Here is a 21463-nt window from a genome sequence, read left to right as displayed (position 1 = left end):
GAGATGCAACGAGACAGAATCTAGGCTCTAGGTACACTGTCTGTATGTAGCTAGCTAGAGGGCATGACTGTTTATATGCTCAAAAGCAGCACTCATTTCAGCCCAGACCCCTCAACCCCGCTGTCATCATCTCTGCTTTGCTCTGCCCTGGCCTTAGAAGAATATATGAGGATGCGAATAATCTAGTGTGTGCGTACTTACGTGTATTTGGACCCAGTACAAAGGTCTCGCTATTGAATATTGCCTTTGCACATTGTGTGTGTGTGTGTGTACATGTGAGCGTGTGTGTGTGTGTGTGTGTGCAGGTGTGTGAGGACGTGTGTTTGTATATGTGTGTGCGCACGGTGCATGTCATCCTCTTGTGGCTTGGTCTTTGAAGAACATCCACGTACATACAAAAAAGAAAAGAAAAGCTAAATAAACACCATATGGACTAATACATCACAGACCCTGTAGCGTGTAGGATCACGCCAGGCTATTTAATGTTTCACTCACTTTTCATATCATTGGACTGTTAAATATTACATTGAGATTCAAAGCTTCGCAGATGAAGATATGTCAAAACAAGACGAGTGCATTGCCCGCTCTAAAAGAGACGGCAAAAACATGATAAATATAAACATAGCAGAGGGGAAAGTAGAGATAGAATAGATAAAATGCTGTGGGACGTATAAGCTAACTCGTTCTTAATGCCACACACACACACACATACATATCTATATAAAAAGTGGATGTGTTGAATGAGCACTTCAATTTGAAATCCATTTGAGTCCAAGTCTGTTTCTACTCTCGGGCAGGCCGGGACCATCACATCATCAGTAGAGCTCTCAGTCTCTTAGCTATGCTTCACTGCATAGCTTTTATCCCATTGATGTCACATCTACTCTCCACTAATAAATATCTAACTGCAGATCTGTTTTTACTTAGCAGCTTTTAGTTAGGACTTTTCTATGACAAATTGGTTACAGCAGCACTGCACTGCATGCCCCCCCCCCCTCTCTCTGCTGCAGAGTATTGAAGGAAAAGGAACCAAAACTAAAGAGTGGAAATTGAGTTATTTTCCTTTCCACCATTCAATATTGATTGACAGGATGGAAAATGCATGACTGGAATGTTCCGGCGAGTACTATTGTATAAGAGGCACACAGAGACACCCCTATACCCACACACAATGTTACAGCAACATCCATGGATGGAGACGGTCTATCTGTTTTCATCTGTACTCCACAGTAATCACAAAAGAGTACCAACAAAGACCTGCTATTAAAGACACACTTTCCCATACAACAATAGGCTACCCATCTCGCTCTCTCTTTACCTCTGTAACACTTCCTTTCAGCACACAAAGACATGGAAAGAAAGGGGGAGGGCTACAAAGAGACGAGGAAGTATGCAAGTGCAGCAGGGGAGAAAAGGATGCAGTGAATAACACTGAGATGGACCAGAGAAAACAGAGAGCTATGTACAGAGGGAGGAACATATGGGGAGAAAAAGATGGAGAGAGCCGGAGAGGAGAGAGAGAGAGCAGAGACCACAGTGAGAGAGAGGAGTGCAAGATGAGGAGGAAGAAGAGACAGAGAGAAAGAAGGAAAGCGAGACAGAGAAAGATGTAAAGAGCGAGGGAACGAGATCAGGAGGAGGAAGAAGAGAAGGAGAGAGACATTAGAGGGTTTCTCCTTACTGTTAAGTGTCCTTCGTGGTGGTCAGGGAAATGGATGAAGAGGTACTCTGTAGCCACCAGCTGCATGATGGAGTCTCCCAGGAACTCCATTCTCTGGTTGTGACCCCTGAGAGAGGTAGAGAAACGGGGTAGAGATGGGTGAGCGGGGGGAGAGGGGTAGAGAGGAGTGAGGGATGGGGGAGATGGGATAGAGAGAAATGAAGGCCGGGAGAGAGGGGTGAAGAGGGGTGAGGGAGAGGAAAGAGGGGTTATTTAGGTGCACAGCCTCAGGCCTTCAAGTCAGATGCGTCTTCAACTCTCAGTCAAATCCACAGGGGCTTTAGCCTTAGTCTATACATCTGTAAGTTAAGAGTGACGTGCTGAATGTGATGCACTAAAGCACTAATGCGCGTGTGCACCCATGCACTACTCATGGGCAGCCCTGGGGAGAGACGAGAGCAGGCCCTGACAGTCAGTGACAAGCAAAATGTTATTACCCGCATGGAGAGAAGATTATACCGTTAAGGTTAAATAGAATGGTAAGCTTGGATCGGATCAATGATACCGCTGCACGTAGGTGAGTTTCAGTCGATTGCGTTGAATTAACTAGGACAAGCAGGCATGCACAGTAACCCCCCCCACCCTTTCTCCCCACACACACACACACACACACCTTCCAACATTGAACCCCCACTTATATCTATGTATGTGTTTGATCATATTCAGAGCCTTCTACTCCCTATGCAGTAGTACTGTGCTAGACAGGGGGGTGTACTGTACTGCAGTGTAGTAGGAGATGGAGGAGAAGCGCTGCACAGCGTTGCTCTTTAATTAAACAGAATTATAGATTAGTGTTGCAGATGTAGCTTGGTGCTGTGCCAAGGAGCCAGGGCGGGCAGCACAGACCACAGTGGGCAGAGCGGAGCGGAGGACGAGATATGTAGACATGTATTGAGTCCCAAATGGCACCCTATTCCCTTTTTAGTGCACTATTTCTGACCAGGGACCATAGGGCTCTGGTCAAAGGTAGTGCACTGTATAGGGAGGAATAGGGCACCATTTCGGACACAGACAGAAATATGAGGTTTAGCAGGTTAGAGCAGGAGATAGCTGAGAGGGAAGGGGGTAAAGAGAGGTGGAGGAAAGAGAGGAGGGATGAGGAGGGGAAATTATCACATCAAAGGTCAGAGTTTATTGTCCCATTTTTGCGGCGTCGACTGGCACATTTTATGTTATGCGGCATATCTGAACTGGGAAACTCTCCTGGAATGTGATTCATTAGGAGGGTGAGAGAGAGATAGAGAGAGAGTGCTGCTGAACGTCAATATGTGTGTGTTAAGATGACAGTGTGCATGTGTGTTCTAGAGAGAAGGAAAAAGGGCGAGGGAAAGAGAAAATGAGAGAAAAAGAGATCGAAAAAAAAAGCGAGAGAAGGAGAGAGAGATAGAGGGTCAGGGCAGAAGGAAAGCGTTTTAGTGTGAAAGCCACAAAGAGCCATCTCTCCAACACAGGAGGCACAATGCAGCGGTAGTGGGAAGGTAAAGGATGGTGGAAATTGAAGTAAAGTGTGAATCCCAGGTCTTTATTCTGAATCCCAGGTCTTTATTCTGCCCTGACTGATCTAAAACACATTTAACAGCTTCAGGAGTGCCGTGTTCCAGGGATGACTGCTCCATTTTGGAACACCTGTGTGTGTGTTCGTGTATGTGGCTCCTCTGCAACTTGGGAGGTATGTTTTCTTTAATTTTTTTTATAGCGTTTCCCGGCTCAGCAGGGGTCCGGGAGGTTGTTTGGGCCTGATCTGACTGGGTAGGCTATATATACCTGAGCGGAGCGGGGCAGGATGAGAGGAGCGGTGCAGTCTCTAGTGGTTTGGGATCATTGATCATGGCAGCCATTGAGTGTCCTGATCATTAGGGGCCTATGATAAAAAGATTGTGTCCCAAATGGCACCCTAATCCCTTTATAGTGCACTACTTTCGGATCAAATGTAGTACACTATATATGGAATAAGGGTACCATTTGGGAGGCAGCCAAGGGGATTTAGAGGGTAGAGTCGGGGGAGCAGAGTTTCTCCGTCTGTGTTTCTCTGCCGTTGTCTACTGTCTCTAGGATCTCTAAAAGGAGTCAACACACAGCTCCACTTCCTCTAGGTCAGCCTCTATCTAGCTACTTCTACTACTATGAGGTTACTGAGTATGTGTTCTATCTATCTACTTACACTACCAAAATTAGGTTAGTGTGCGTATATGTGTGTGTGTGTGTGGGGTCCTGTCTCCTCTACCTCCTGTACTATCCTTTTGTACGACCTTCATTTCGGTTTCCAGTGTGATGAGATAGGGGTCTAAAGGTTGTCCTACATTGGAGGTGGGCAGACTCACATTGCTACCGACCTCTTGTTCTCAATGGACACAATTCACTCTATCTGAAGCGAGAACTGCATTGACCCCAACGCCCAGATTCAATTTCAAACTTACTTTTTTAGAAGACCTTCATTACAAACAGTTGATTTGTTTTTACACATCCACTAATACCTTTTGAGTAAAAATATCAGCATTAGGCTTGACTACTAGGTATAATCACAAGCTAATGGTAAAGAATTGGCCAAAGACAAACTGAGTTATAAAGGGTTTGTATCGTAATCTTCACAGTCACGGCCACCTAATCATTCTGCTGATTCCCAATTGGCATATATCACTCCTCACCTCCACCATGCTAGCTGATGTGTGGTGAGTGTTCTGGCACAAAATGGTTGCAGTGCATCACAAGAGGTTGGTGGCACCTCAATTGGGGAGGACAGGTTTGTGGTAACGGCTGGAGCAGAATGAGTGGAATGTTATCAAACACATGGTTTCCATGCGCTTGATGCCATTCCATGTGCTCCGTTCTGGCCATTATTATGAGCCGTCCTCCCCTCAGCAGCCACCTGTGCCGTGCATCACCACAAGAGGTGAGTTTCCCCCTTATTTTGTAAAGCGATTTGAGCACCTACTGTAGGTGGAAAGCCGCTATATAAATCCAATTAATCATTATTATTATTTAATGGTTAAGAATTAGTGTAAGAACTGAGTCTAATAATAAAAGTTGGGCATTAATAATAGGGTTAGCATTGCAGGCGTCGGTCTGTACTTTGAGAAGGAAGAGAAACCTTCAAAGTTAACCTTGACAGCTCAGCCGTCTAATCGACTTCACTGACCATGAGTGGTGAAAGGCTCTGACATTAAAGTGATGGATTAAAAAACACAATGACACAACACACACAGACACACACACACACCCTGAAACAAATCTAAAAGCAATTACCGAGTGCAGCCTGCCAATAAGATATCAGAGATGTACTGTCAAGGCTAATTTGGTCTAGCTGTCAAATTCACTATTGTGTTGCTAACATTTCACTTTTGTGAATGGATCAAACATTTAACCCTCATATACTCTACACAGTGAAGCACATCTCCTAAAAGACGCATGACCTACGCAATTATTTTCCATTACATGTCATTTTTAAGAGCATTTTAAACACAATGAATGAGGAACGCTAAGTACAGTACAGTTGATGAAACCCTGAAGATAGCTTTCTGTTTAAACGTTGGTGAATACAGTATTGCATCAGAGCTACTAGTGAAGCTTTTCCTTTAATTTAAAACAATGCTACTGTATAACACAGTAAAACATGTTAAATTGTTTATTCTATTCTATTGAGCAATTGACTTTATGTTCGTATTCTTAGCTTTTATTATTTCTTACATACAACTAATAAAACATGAAACTTGAAACTGAAACACCAAAGGTAACAGGGTAACTCGAAACAAGTGTGATTCAAAGCTGACTCACTCAATAACACATTGTCTGAACTCTGCACTCACTTGAGTAAAATGACCCATTTTTTTTAAACTACTGTAAGTCGCAAGCAATTAAAGCCTCCTATTAAAGGTAATAAGCAGGAAAGAGAAACACAGCGGGTCTTCACCCGATTTAAATCGACCTGATTGAAATGTAAGCAACTTTATAAAATCAGTGATTTTCACCATTATTTTAAACATGCAGTTTGATTTTATATAAAAGCTTTTGGAGACAATGTTACCGATGTTGGCATCTGAAATGAGCTCTGGGGTCAAATCAAGTCTAACAATATCTCAGACAGTATTCGTAAAAATGTGTCTCCATAGCAACAACAACAACAACAATAAAAGTGTCATAATTAAATTAAACCTTTAATAAAGTAAGCTAACAGAATGTGTGCATGCTTACTGTAAATATACATAATACACTCCCTGCAAGTAACGGTTTAAAACATGAAAAAGCAAAGTTATTAACTTATAAACTACAAACTATGAATATAAATTAAATCAAATTAAATGGGTCTCCAAGACCTCACAGAGCTGTGAGAGAGAGAGAGAGAGAGAGAACGAAAGACAGAAACAGAGAGACAAATTAACAGAGGGAGAAAGAGAAAGACTCTATTCGCACGAGAGAGAAGGATTAACAACCAAAGCCGCGGGCCAGCCAGTAAATATAATCAACGACATTTCAAAATTCAATTTCCCATGGGGGAGTGGGGCTGTGACCTCACTAGCGGAGTCGGGCCATGGATGGAGAGGGGCTTTAGCGTACCCTGGGAGGACTACACATGCTGTAAAAGCCCCAGAATTAGGCATTGGGCCAACTAGGAGTTAAACAGTCCATCCATCACTACAGAACTGGGATGGAGGATGGACCGGGCGGAGAGGCAGGCAGCAGGCCCTGTGACCATGTGGACAAGGCTCTGAAGACTGGAAGACACTCCTACTGTAGACTAGATGCCTCATACTGTACAAGGCTGGGGATATATAGTGTGCTTCCCAAATGGCACCCTATTGCCTATATAGTGCATTACCTTTGACCAGAGAACTAGTGGAAGATGAACTAGGACCTAGCTAAAGATATAGAGTGGTACATTGATGGTGGTGTATTAGCACTGGACATTGATAATAGTGTTATGAGAGAATATTCTGAATGACACGCACACATGCACATGCTCACACACACACACACACACACACACACACACACACACACACACACACACACACACACACACACACACACACACACACACACACCCATCCCATACTCACAGTGTGAGGTGGTTGAAGCCCACGGTCCTCAGTGTGAAAGCTCTGGCCAGCAGGCGACAGTGTGTGAACATAACACTGATGGCGTCCTCAAAGTCCGTCAGCTTCTGAAGCACCGGAGACGTCTCGATCAGCTGCCTGTCCGTCTGCGGCTCCTGCACCTGGGAACACAACATTTACAGCTAAACACTTCAGGAAACGAGCGGTTTCTAGGAACTTACGAAACTGAACATATCAGTTTTGTAAGTAAAACTGAATAGGTAAGTCTGTCTTTTACCTGCCCCACAGAACCAATCTAAAAGTGATTTCAGCCATCCAGGACCGGAGCAGACTATCCCTGGACTACAGTATAGGGTTGGGATCATGGATTATGGCTCGGCTATAGGCTTGCTTGGTTGTTCAGTGCATTGGGAGAATATAGGGTTTTAACAGAGACAGAAAGGCTAAACCTGGCGGGACACTGAATACTTATGATGACCTCCCTTATTAGGGGAAGAAATATGCTAAAATGCATGTGTTAAATCAGGAGAGGGCTGAGTGAGTGTGTGTGTGTGTGTGTATGTGTGTGGTGTGTTCAATCAGGAGAGATACTTATAGATGCATGCATTAGCCTCTAGCAGAGAGCAGTATCTAATTGGTCTCTGGCTTGCTACTGCTGGAGGTTTGACCAAGACATTTCCCTCACTGAAAACAAACATCGAGTTACATCGGCTGTGAGTCCCAAATGGCACCCTATCCCCTAGATCAGTTATTTTGACGAGAGTAGTCCACTATATAGGGAATAGGATCTCATTTTGTAGTCATCATTTAATGTAGACATTCATGGGAAATATATACATGAATTCACCTTGTTCGCTTGGCTGGCTTCACATGTATAAACACTGTACTGTAAGTACGTAAGTACAGTATTTAAGTAAAGTTTCTATAACAGTATCTATCAACTCCAGTCTGCCTGAGGCATATGGTACAGTACAGTTAAAGTCACAATCCTGAGTGTGTATAGAGTGAGGGAAAAAAATATTTGATCCCCTGCTGATTTTGTACGTTTTCCCACTGACAAAGACATGATCATGAAAAATGCATGTCAAAAATTTTATAAATTGATTTGCATTTTAATGAGGGAAATAAGTATTTGACCCCTCTGCAAAACATGACTTAGTACTTGGTGGCAACACCCTTGTTGGCAATCACAGAGGTCAGATGTTTCTTGTAGTTGGCCACCAGGTTTGCACACATCTCAGGAGGGATTTTGTCCCACTCCTCTTTGCAGATCTTCTCCAAGTCATTAAGTTTTCAAGCCTGACGTTTGGCAACTCGAACCTTCAGCTCCCTCCACAGATTTTCTATGGGATTAAGGTCTGGCTAGGCCACTCCAGAACCTTAATGTGCTTCTTCTTGAGCCACTCCTTTGTTGCCTTGGCCATGTGTTTTGGGTCATTGTCATGCTGGAATACCCATCCACGACCCATTTTCAATGCCCTGGCTGAGGGAAGGAGGTTCTCACCCAAGATTTGACGGTACATGGCCCTGTCCATCGTCCCTTTGATGTGGTGAAGTTGTCCTGTCCCCTTAGCAGAAAAACACCCCCAAAGCATAATGTTTCCACCTCCATGATTGACGGTGGGGATGGTGTTCTTGGGGTCATAGGCAGCATTCCTCCTCCTCCAAACACGGCGAGTTGAGTTAATGCCAAAGAGCTCGATTTTGGTCTCATCTGACCACAACACTTTCACCCAGTTCTCCTCTGAATCATTCAGATGTTCATTGGCAAACTTCAGACGGGCCTGTATATGTGCTTTCTTGAGCAGGGGGACCTTGCGGGCACTGCAGGCACTGCAGGATTTCAGTCCTTCACGGCATAGTGTTACCAATTGTTTTCTTGGTGACTATGGTCCCAGCTGCCTTGAGATCATTGACAAGATCCTCCCGCGTAGTTCTGGGCTGATTCCTCACCATTCTCATGATCATTGCAACTCCACGAGGTGAGATCTTGCATGGAGCCCCAAGCCGAGGGAGATTGACAGTTCTGTTGTGTTTCTTCCATTTACGAATAATCGCACCAACTGTTGTCACCTTCTCACCAAGCTGCTTGGCGATGGTCTTGTAGCCCATTCCAGCCTTGTGTAGGTCTACAATCTTGTCCCTGACATCCTTGGAGAGCTCTTTGGTCTTGGCCATGGCCATGGTGGAGAGTTTGGAATCTGATTGATTGATTGCTTCTGTGGACAGGTGTCTTTTATACAGGTAACAAACTGAGATTAGGAGCACTCCCTTTAAGAGTGTGCTCCTAATCTCAGCTCGTTACCTGTATAAAAGACACCTGGGAGCCAGAAATCTTTCTGATTGAGAGGGGGTCAAATACTTATTTCCCTCATTATAATGCAAATCAATTTATAACATTTCTGACATGCGTTTTTCAGGATTTTTTTGTTGTTATTCTGTCTCTCACTGTTCAAATAAACCTACCATTAAAATTATAGACTGATCATTTCTTTGTCAGTGGGCAAACATACAAACTCAGTGTTAGGCCTACTGCTGCTAGGTAGCTCTCTCTCTGCTCTCCCCCTCCCCTCTGTCTGTCCTTGATTGCAGGAGTGAAGTCTGGTGTGCGGGAGTCAGGGTTCCAGCTGCAGCTCATTCACCATAATCACCTCAGCCTTTAAGACCCGGTCAAACTTTCCACTCATCGTCAGATCATAGTCAAGACGACCATGTTAGTCTCGCTGCCGACTCAACCTGTTTGTTTTCGCTCTTTGTGTTTTTGGCCTGTTCTATTTACTTTTCTCCTGTGCCACAGATTATGGGAACCTGACTTCTGCCTCCGCTTCACTCCTGCCACCACCATCCTGCTCCCCACTACCGGACCTCCCTTTTGGACTCACCACGGACACTAGGACATTACGGTACCACACCTGCCCTGACCTGGATCTGTTACCCTCCCTGTAACCTGGACTTGCTCTTCCCCTATTATTGGAAACCTGGACTTTTTGAACATTGTAAATAAACCTGTTAAACCTTCTCTGGCTTGGTGTACTTGTCTGCATTTGGGTTCTAATCCAGTTAAATCATGACACTCAGCAGGGGATCAAATACTTTTTTCCCTCACTGTATATATATATATATATATACATATATATCATGGATTCCAATGACCACTGGAGAGCAGTAAATATTGCAGATTGAACCTTTGAGTTTATGTTTGCTTTCATTTAAGCAATATAGACTAAGCAGCGGTCGAATAGCTAGATGCCCAGTGTCAAACAAACAGAGTGGTTGGTAGCTAGTCAGAGATGTATTTTTAAACTCTACATTTTAATTGGACGGCTGCTGATAATATCATGGTTCCGTCTTCCCACTTTAGCCCCAAAGAAGAATTCTGCCGTCCTCTTAATTAACAAAAACTCTTTAAATGCCACACGTCACCACTAACGACATTGGATGAATCCAGCATTCATAACACTGTAGCGCACACACATGCACACGCTCAGACACACTCTTTCAGTCTGGCATTTAGAATTATTTTTCTGACTTGATTTCCATGTGAGTTTTTCTTAAGGGGATGATGGCTGGTAGCAACGCTTCAAAAAAAAAAAAAAAGTTTAATCAATTCTGATAAATAAAAACAAAGGTCGGAACCAGCTTCAAAGTGTCCATTTCAGAACACTCCGACCATACAGAAAACCAGAGCCCTACTGGCCCTCTGAGCTTTGTAGCTCTCACAGACCCGGCCTAAAGCATAGAGAGTAGTCTCAGTCTCAGTATTCATACCAATTCAAACTGAACCAAAGGGGGATGTTAAGCTTGCGTTGCGTGCGGACGTAAATGACACAGTGGTCAATTATTTTGGAGAGCTGGGGGTGATGAGCGAGGCAGGCACTGGTGCAGAGAGAAAGGGAAGGGCGACAGGGAGGACATGAAGATGTGCATGCTGTCAACCAGGAACCATTCTGCTCTGGTCACTCTCTTCACAGACTGACTGAGCCAGGAGTGCAGAGCAGGCAGTAGGCTTGGACGGTATACAGTATAAAGATGTTTTAATAAATACCTGCAGTCAACTTGTGCACTAGGTTAATAAATAAAGCAGATTGCGTTCTTCATTTCAACTTTTGCATTATTTGTTCATTATGCAGCCGTTCCCCAAAGAGCTGATTGAGCAAGTCACATGGTATGTTTGTTTACAAAGAGAAAACGGTAGCTTTCGTGACGTGATGATTCACTGTTGTGCAGCGCAAGAGAGGTGATCAAGTTACACTTGAAATTCACAACTAATGTCTGCCAGCTAAATATCTCAAATCAAATTGTATTTTTCACATGAGCCGAATACAACGGGTGTAGACTTTACCGTGAAATGCTTGCTTACAAACCCTTCGCAACAACGCAGAGTAAAAAATTATAGTAACACAAGAGGAATAAAACACACAAGAATTAAGCTATATACAGGGAGTACCAGAACCAGATCAATGTGCAGAACCAGATCTGCACATTGATCTGGTTCTGGTACTCCCTGTAATATAGCTTAATTCTTGTGTGTTTTATTCCTCTTGTGTTACTATAATTTGTTTATTAATTTTTTACTCTGCGTATGAGGTATTTGAGTTAGATATGTACATAAAGGCAGGATGAAGTGACTAGGCATCAGGATAGATAATAAGAGTAAGAATAAAGAACAGAGTAGCAGCAGCATATGATGAGTGTGAAAGTGTGTTTGTATGTGTGTGTTGTGTCGGTATGCGTGTGTGTGTTGTGTGTGTGTGTGTGTGTGTGTGTATATAGTGCGTGTATACACTCACCTGACAGTTTATTAGGTTCACCCAACTAGTACCCCCTTTTTTGTCTCCAGAACAGCTTGAATTATTCGGGGCATGGATTCTAACAAGGTGTAGGAAACGTTCCACAGGGATGTTGGTCCATGCTGACGCAATGGCAACACGCAGTTGCTGCAGATTGAAAGGTGGTACATTCATGCTGCGAACAACCAATTCCAGCTCTTCCCAAAGATGCTCTCTTGGGTTTGGTCATCAACAATGTTCAGATACGCTGTGGCGTTCAATCGTTGCTCAATTCGTATCAAGGGACATAACATGTGCCAGAAAAACATTCACTGTCTGTAGGAGCGATCCATCTTCGTGAACGGGGTGGTATACCCAATAAACTGGCTGGTGAGTGTATAGTCCTGTGAGTGTGCATAGAGTCAGTGCAAGATAGGGTCAATGCAGATAGTCCGTGTAACCATTTAACCTCTTAAGGATCGGACCCTTTTTTTCAATTTTCGCCTAAAATGACATACCCAAATCTAACTGCCTGTAGCTCAGGAACTGAAGCAAGGATATGCATATTCTTGATACCATTTGAAAGGAAACACTTTGCAGTTTGTGGAAATGTGACATTAATGTAGGAGAATATAATACATTGATAGATCTGGTAAAATAATATACAAACAAAAAAACATGTGTCTTCTATTTATTTTTTTGTTCCATCATCTTTGAAATGCAAGAGAAAGGCCACAATATAATATTGCTGTTTAGGCGCAATTTAGATTTTGACCACTAGATGGTAGCAGTATGTGTGCAAAGTTTCAGATTGATCCAGTGAAGCATTGCAATACTGGACTATTTTGTATCAAGTCTGCCCAAATGTGCCGAATTGGTCAATTGATACATTTTCAAGTACATACCTATAGAGAACATACACAAATGATATGGTAATACAAAATGTAAGTTTACACACTCCCAAGAATGTCATACATGATGGTTCATTAGCGTATACACTAACTTTCACACATCTAGATGGCCGGGCGGGGTGGGTGTGGAGCCAGAGACAGCAGGGGTTCAAACTGTAGAACCCAGTTCCAACATTTGAATATAAAAATTGATTTTATCAAACAAAACTATGCTACATTTTATCCGTGGGACCCTTAGGATGACAAATCAGAGCAAGATTACTGAATGTAAGTACATTAGTTTCATTCAGAGGTGAATGTATCAAACCAGTTGCCGTGATACGTTTTGTTGTTGTTGTGCATTCTCCTCAAACAATAGCATGGTATTATTTCACTGTAATTGATACTGGAAATTGGACAGTGCAGTTAGATTAACAAGATTTTAAGCTTTCTGCCCATATTAAAAGTTTGCTGTTACTTACAACAGTCATGCTAATCACATTAGCGCACTTTAGCTTAACCGTCCCGTATACAGGACACCGATCCCGTAGCGGTTAATTAAATATTTAACAGTCATATGGCTATTTAGCAGTCTTATGGATAGAAGCCATCTCGGTCCTTCATCTGACACCGCCTGATGTAGAGGTCCTGGATGGCAGCGAGCTCGGCCCCAGTGATGTATTGGGTCGTCCTCACCACCCTCTGTAGAGCTTTGCAGTCGAGGGCTGTGCATTTGCCATATCAAGCGGTGACGCAACCAGTCAAAATGCTCTTGATTGTGCAGTTGTAGAACTTTTGAGGATCCGAGGGCCCATGCCAAATCCTTTCTGCCTCCTGAGGGGAAAGAGGCTCTGTCGTCCATGGAGTCGTGCGTGGCCACGCAGTCATGGCTGAACAGGGAGGACTTGTGTCAGGAAGTCTACATTTTTCATTTTAGTCATTTAGCAGACGCTCTTATCCAGAGCGACTTACAGTTAGTGAATAAATTTTTTGTTTTGTTTTTTATACTGCCCCCCCCCCGCGTGGGAATCAAACCCACAACCCTGGCGTTGCAAACACCATGCTCTATCAACTGAGCTACATCCCTGCCGGCCATTCCCTCCCCTACCCTGGGCCAATTGTGCACCGCCCATGAGTCTCCCAGTCGCGGCCGGCTGCGACAGAGCCTGGATTCGAACCAGGATCTCTAGTGGCACAGTTAGCACTGTGATGCAGTGCCTTAGACCACTGCGCCACTCAGGAGTACAGATGGATCCAGATGCAGAGGGAAGTTTTCAGTCCCAGGGTCCCGAGCTTGGTGGAGAGAGCAGTGTGAAGTGCAATTGAGATTGCGCCATCTGTGGATCTGCTGGGGCGGTATGCGAATTAGAGTGGGTCCAGGTTGTCTGGCATGCTGTTGATGTGTGTCATGACAAGCCATTCAAAGCAATTCATAATTACAGATGTGAGTGCTAAAAAGCGATAGTCATTTAGGCAGGTTAACTTGGAGTTCTTGGGAACAGGGACAATGGTAGTATGCTTGAAACATGTTGGGATTACCAACTGGGACAAGAAGAGACTGAAAATGTCCGTGAAGACATTTAAAAGCTTTACTCACATCGGCCATGGAGAGTGAGATCACCCAGTTATCCGGAACCGGGGCTTTCATGCAAGAATCAATGTTGTTTTCCTCGAAGCGAGCATAAAAGTCATTTAGCTAATTTGGGAGTTATGCATCACTGGGCATCCTTGTCTGAAAGACCTGCCACATCTGACGAGTGTCGGAGCCGGTGTAATAGGATTCCACCTTCCTCCAATATTGTCCCTTTGCATGTTTGATGTCTTGTTGGAGGTCGTAGCGGGCTTTCTTGTATGCGTTCATGTCCGTGTTCTGTTCTTTGTAAGCAGTAGCTCTAGCCTTTAGCCCAGCAAGGACATTGCCTTTAATTCATAGTTTTTGGTTTGGGTAGATTCGTATAGTCACTGTGGGGACGACATTGTCTATGCACTTATTGAACTCCTCAATGCTATCGGATGAATCCCGGAACATATCCCAGTCTGTACTAGCAAAACAGTCTTGTAGCCTCGGGTGAGGGGTGTGCCAGCCTCGCATCTGCTTCATCGGACCACTTTCATATTGAGAGATCACTGGTACTTTCTGTTTGAGCTTTTGTTTGTAAACAGGAAACAGGAGAATGGAGTCATAGTAAACATTGCCGAAGGGAGGACGAGGGAGAGCCTTGTATGCGTTTCTGTGGGTAGAATAAAAGTGGGGTAGAACGGTTTTAAGTCTCCCACGTTAAAGTATCCGCCCACCTCTGCCTCTGGGTGTTTATGTCCCCATACAGTTCGTTGAGTGCCAAAGTGGTGTTGGCCGTGATAGTTATGGATGAGAACTCTCTTGGTAGATAAAAAGGTCTGCAGCTTACCATGAGGTATTCTATATCAGTTGAGCAAAACATCGAGACTTCCTTCACCCTGGAAGCACAACACAAGTTGTTGTTTAGAAAGAGGCAAACCCCTCACCCTTTGGACTTGCCCTAGGCTGCTGTCTTCCGATTGTGCCGCTGCATAGAGAAACCACTGAGTTCTATGTTCATAGATTGAGCCAGCCAAGTTTCTGCAAGGCATATGATATTGTAGTTTTTCAAATCTCTCTGATAGGAGACTCTCAACTGAAGCTCATCCATCTTATTCTCGAGTGACTGTGTCACATTCGTTGAGTACAGGATTGGACCAAGGTGCAGCGTGGAATGCATACATGTTTATTAACGAAGTCACACACGACAAAACAACAAAAGCAACGTAACGTGAAGCTCACAATGGCTACACACAAACAAGCCAAACAAGAGTCAAGATCCCACAACATAGGTAGGCAAAATGGCTACCTAAGTATGAACCCCAATCAGAGACAATGATCGACAGCTGCCTCTGATTGGGAACCACACCCGGCCAACATAGAAATACTATAACATAGAATCTATACATAGAAATTCACACCCTGACCAAACCAACGAGAAACAACAGCTTTTATTTCATCGTCCTGTGTAAATATCCCGTTTCTTGTTTTTTTTGGTCTATTTTGTATATATTTCTCAATTTTTACTTTCATTCTTTAACTAAATATACTTTCCTGCAACCCGCCTCACCCAACGTGGAAAGGATTCTATTATTTCTTTATAACTTTCATCAAGAACCTTAAGCTGAAACGAGTGTAGCCGCAATCTGAATGGCTACCTGCTATTAGTTACCGTTAGCGTCTTCACCACTGTCCGTGGCCTACACTATCCACCAGCCAGCTCTAGCTCTAGCCTGGACAATTCGTCGGCCAGTCTGCACAGCGTGCTATCGACCCAGCGTGCTATCGACCCAGAGCTTATTGGACTTTCTGCCGGAATCACTGGACCCTAACGCCGGATCATCACAACCAGCTAGCTAGCTGCAACCTGTTGTTGGCTGATTACCATTGCCCTATAGCAAGCACCAGTTAGCCTTGAGCTAGCCTCAGGCCCATCTCCCGGCTATCTACCTCTCTGTCAACCGGACGGGACCTCCTAGTGTTGACACTGAGCCCCGCCGATCCAACACGACTGGTTTGCCGACGAAATAGTCTGATGTGGTTTCAACAGGCTTCCCGTTGCGACGACCACGAAGATCCATCTGCCAGCCCCGGCCCGCTAGCACACGCAAACTACAACTGTGCTCCCTGCTAGCTGTGCTGAAGCACCAATTTGAACTGCTCTCGGACTCACATATTGCTGTTCACTGGACCTTATGATCACTCAGCTGCACAGCTGATGCCTGCTGGACTGTTCCTTTACACGGTACCCTGTCCTGTTTATTCTGTTTAGTCTTAGCCCAAACGTTATCGCTATTTCCAGTTGTGTCTTAGCTCTCTCTAATAACACCTGTGACTGCTTTATGCCTCTCTCCCATGTCAATTATGCCTTGCCTATTGCTGTTTGGGTTAGTTTTTATTATACAATTTCACTGTAGAACCCCTAGTCCCTCTCAAACTGCCTCATATAGTTCCTTTGTTCCACCCCCCATACACGCTGAGACCGGCTCAATCGATGCCTCCAATGACGCTATCTCTTTCATTGTTACCCAACGCTTAGGGTTACCTGAACTGTACTCATATCCTTCCATATCCTTTTCTGTACATAATGCCCTGAATCTTTTCTACAACGCCCGGAGAACTGCCCCCTTTATTCTATGTACCCAACGCACTAGAAGACCAGTTCTTAAAGCCTTTAGTCGTATCCTTATTCTAGTCCTCCTCTGTTCCTCTGGTGATGTAGAGGCTAACCCAGGCCCTGCAGCCCCCAGTATCACTCCTACTCCCCAGGAGCTATCATTTGTTGACTTCTGTAACCGTAAAAGTCTTGGTTTTCTGCACATAAATATCAGAAGCCTCCTTCCTAAGTTTGAGTTATTCACTGCGTTAGCACACTCCGCCAACCCTGATGTTCTAGCAGTGTCTGAATCCTGGCTTAGGAAGGCCACCAAAAATTCTGAAATTTCCATCCCCAACTATAACATTTTCCGTCTAGATAGAACTGCCAAAGGGGGTGGAGTTGCAATCTACTGTAGAGATAGCCTGCAGAGCTCCATCATACTATCCAGGTCTGTGCCCAAACAGTTTGAGCTTCTACTTCTAAAAATCCACCTTTCCAGAAATAAATCTCTCACTGTTGCCGCTTGCTACAGACCCCCCTCAGCCCCCAGCTGTGCCCTGGACACCATATGTGAATTGATTGCCCCCCATCTATCCTCAGAGTTCGTACTGCTTGGTGACCTAAATTGGGATATGCTTAACACCCCGGCCATCCTACAATCTAAACTAGATGCCCTCAATCGCACACAAATTATCAACGAACCTACCAGGTACAACCCTAAATCCATAAACATGGGTACCCTCATATATATCATCCTGACTAACTTACCCTCTAAATACACCTCCGCTGTCTTCAACCAGGATCTCAGCGATCACTGCCTTATTGCCTGCGTCCGTAACGGGTCCGCGGTCAAACGACCACCCCTCATCACTGTCAAACGCTCCCAAAAACACTTCAGCGAGCAGGCCTTCCTAATTGACCTGGCCCAGGTATCCTGGATGGATATAGATCTCATTCCGTCAGTAGAGGATGCCTGGTTGTTCTTTAAAAGTAATTTCCTCTCAATCTTAAATAGACATGCCCCATTCAAAAATATAGAACTAAGAACAGATATAGCCCCTGGTTCTCCTCAGACTTGACTGCCCTTGACCAGCACAAAAACATCCTGTTGCGTACTGCATTAGCATCAAATAGCCCCCCGCGATATGCAACTTTTCAGGGAAGTTAGGAACCAATATACACAAGCAGTTAGGAAAGCAAAGGCTAACTTTTTCAAACAGAAATGTGCATCCTGTAGCACTAACTCCAAAAAGTTTTGGGACACTGTAAAGTCCATGGAAAATAAGAGCACTTCCTCCCAGCTGCCCACTGCACTGAGGCTAGGAAACACTATCACCACCGATAAATCTACAATAATCGAGAATTTCAACAAGCATTTTGCTACGGCTGGCCATGCTTTCCACCTGGCTACCACTACCCCGGCCACCAGCTCTGCACCCTCCGCTGCAACTTGCCCATGCCCCCCCCCGCTTCTCCTTCACACAAATCCAGACAGCTGATGTTCTAAAAGAGCTGCAAAATCTGGACCCTTACAAATCATTTGGGCTAGATAATCTGGACCCTTTCTTTCTAAAACTAGCCGCCGAAATTGTCGCAACCCCTATTACTAGCCTGTTCAACCTCTCTTTCGTAACGTCTGAGATCCCCAGAGATTGGAAAGCTGCCGCGGTCATCCCCCTCTTCAAAGGGGGTGACACTCTAGATCCAAACTGTTACAGACCCATATCCATCCTGCCCTGCCTTTCAAATGTTTTTGAAAGCCAAGTCAACAAACAGATCACCGGCCATTTCGAATCCCACCATACCTTCTCCGCTATGCAATCCGGTTTCCGAGCTGGTCATGGGTGCACTTCAGCCACGCTCAAGGTCCTAAACGATATTATAACCGCGATCGATAATAGACAGTACTGTGCAGCCGTTTTCATTGACCTGGCCAAGGCTTTCGACTCTGTCAACCACCGCATTCTTATTGGCAGACTAAATAGCCTTGGTTTCTCAAATGACTGCCTCGCCTGGTTCACCAACTACTTCTCAGATAGAGTTCAATGTGTCAAATCGGAGGGCCTGTTGTCTGGACCTATGGCAGTCTCTATGGGGGTGCCACAGGGTTCAATTCTTGGGCCGACTCTTTTCTCTGTGTATATCAATGACGTCGCTCTTGCTGCTGGTGACTCTCAGATCCACCTCTACGCAGACGACACCATTTTGTATACATCTGGCCCTTCATTGGACACTGTGTTAACAAACCTCCAAACGAGCTTCAATTCCATACAACACTCCTTCAGTAGCCTCCAACTGCTCTTAAACACTAGTAAAACTAAATGCATGCTCTTCAACCGAACGCTGCTTGAACCCGCCCACCCGACTAGAATCACTACTCTCGACAGGTCTGACCTAGAGTATGTGGACAACTACAAATACCTAGGTGTCTGGTTAGACTGTAAACTCTCCTTCCAGACTCACATTAAACATCTCCAATCCAAAGTTAAATCTAGAATCGGTTTCCTATTTCGCAACAAAGCCTCCTTCACTCATGCTGCCAAACATGCCCTCGTAAAACTGACTATCCTACCGATCCTTGACTTCGGCGATGTCATTTACAAAATAGCCTCCAACACTCTACTCAGCAAATTGGATGTAGTCTATCACAGTGCCATCCGTTTTGTCTCCAAAGCCCCATATAATACCCACCACTGTGACCTGTACGCTCTTGTTGGCTGATCCTCACTACATATTCGTCGCCAAACCCACTGGCTCCAGGCCATCTATAAATCACTGCTAGGCAAATCCCCGCCTTATCTTAGCTCATTGGTCACCATAGCAACACCCACCCGTAGTCTGCACTCCAGCGGGTATATCTCACTGGTCATCCCCAAAGCCAACACCTCCTTTGGCCGCAATTCCTTCCAGTTCTCTGCTGCCAATGACTGGAACAAATTGCAAAAATCTCTGAAGCTGGAGACACTTATCTCCCTCACTAACTTTAAGCATCAGTTGTCAGAGCACCTTACCGATCACTGCACCTGTACACAGCCCATCTGAAATTAGCCCGCCCAACTACCTCATCCCTATATTGTTATTTATTTTGCTCATTTGTACCCCAGTATCTCTATTTGCACATCATCTCTTGCACATCTATCATTCCAGTGTTAATACTAATTGTAATTATTTTGCACTATAGCCTATTTTATTGCCTTACCTCCATAACTTGCTAAATTTGCACACACTGTATATTATATGTATTTCTGTTGTATTTTTGACTTTGTTTTGTTTTACCCCATATGTAACTCTGTGTTGTTGTTTTTATCGCACTGCTTTGCTTTATCTTGGCCAGGTCGCAGTTGTAAATGAGAACTTGTTCTCAACTGGTTTACCTGGTTAAATAAAGGTGAAATAAAAAAATAAATAAGAAAAGGTCAGGGCGTGACAGACTGGACATTAGTCAATAAAACGGAGGAGAGTGCCAGTCGATTTTCACTACGTATGCAGCGTTTTGGTAGCCCATGAAACAAAGGAATAGCATCCGGTGTAACCAAGGGAACAGCTGAGTCAGAGTTGAAGTCGGATTTGAGGTCAAAATCGAGGTTAGTAATTATCGATCTGATGTCCAAAAGTGCTTGGCGGTCATGTGTGATAATAGTATGAACATTCTGTACAAAGTAAGTAAACAAACACGAAAAAAGTAACTAAATAGCAAAAGTCGGGTTGGAACTCGTAACTTATATACAATGAGTATACCAAACATTAGGAACACCTTCCTAATATTGAGTTGCATCACTCAGGAGTCAATAACACTAGCTATATCTGCACTCAGAACAGCACCAATTCATCTGGACATGGACTTTTCAAGCTAGGGAAAGCGTTGCACAGGAATGCTGGCCCATGTTGACTCCAATGCTTCCCACAGTTGTGTCAAGTTGGCTGGATGTCCTTTGGGTGGTGGACCATCCGTGATACAAACTGTTGCCTGTGAAAAAACCTAGCAGCGTTGCACTTCTTGACAAACTGGTACGCCTGACACCTACTACCATACCCCGTTCAAAGGCACTTCAATGTTTTGGCTTGCCAATTCATCCTCTGAATGGCACACACAATCCCCATGTCTCAATTGTCTCAAGGCTTTAAAATCCTTCTTTAACCTGTCTCCTCTCCTTCATCTACACTGATTGAAGTGGACTTAACAAGTGACATCAATAAGGGATAATAGATTTCACCTGGATTCACCTGGCCACCATGTCAAGGAAAGAGCAGGTGTTCTTAATGTTTTATAAACTCTGTTTTTAACTATAAGTTTAACTATCTAAAATGTACCAAATAAATTATTTCCAGCTTATGCATTTGGTTTGCTAACTTGTAAGCGAAGTGGGTAGTTTGCAAGATCAAGCTTCTTGGTTACAGCAGACAAAATCAATCCCCTCTGGGATCAAGATCCCTGCTGTCTATTATTTGTTTTGTGAGTGCAGCAAACCTATTGAGATAGTTGTACAACTTTATGAGCTGGGGTGTCTGTCCTTGCAATTTGTTTATGTTTGCTTGCACTGCTTGCACCGCTACTTTTTATTTTTTTTATTTGTTACGTTTGGAAAGAATTAGTACCCCCTTGTGCGCACTGCCGGTAATACCGTATAACACAGTATGGTACAGAAACGGAATGAATATACAAAGATCTATATACCACCCAAACCTAGCAGGCAGGTAGAGCTAACCCATGGTGTTAATGCTGATGTATGAACATGGGCCAGCGCACACGCACATGTACACACACACAAAATCCTGTATCTTATTTATTTAATAAAAGTTTAATAAAAATAAAAACTAAGATAGCTTGGCATCACCATAAGCTTGGGCCTCATTATTGGTGAATCGCTTTCAGCTA

The 21463-nt window shown here is 44.1% G+C and overlaps 1 protein-coding gene across 1 annotated transcript in view; it reads right to left on the bottom strand.

Annotated features, from left to right (window-relative positions):
* The window catches only part of LOC121570264 (ribonuclease 3-like), a 297361-nt gene that overhangs the window by 44033 nt on the left and 231865 nt on the right, over positions 1–21463 (bottom strand). Inside the window, 3 exon segments of the mRNA XM_045221557.1 lie at positions 1319–1332; positions 1662–1787; positions 6775–6932. Coding sequence (XP_045077492.1) covers positions 1319–1332; positions 1662–1787; positions 6775–6932 — 298 coding nt within the window.

This window comes from Coregonus clupeaformis, chromosome 7 (genome assembly GCF_020615455.1).
Source record: "Coregonus clupeaformis isolate EN_2021a chromosome 7, ASM2061545v1, whole genome shotgun sequence".
NCBI lineage: Eukaryota > Metazoa > Chordata > Actinopteri > Salmoniformes > Salmonidae > Coregonus > Coregonus clupeaformis.
This window is presented reverse-complemented; position numbering and strand designations above follow the sequence as displayed.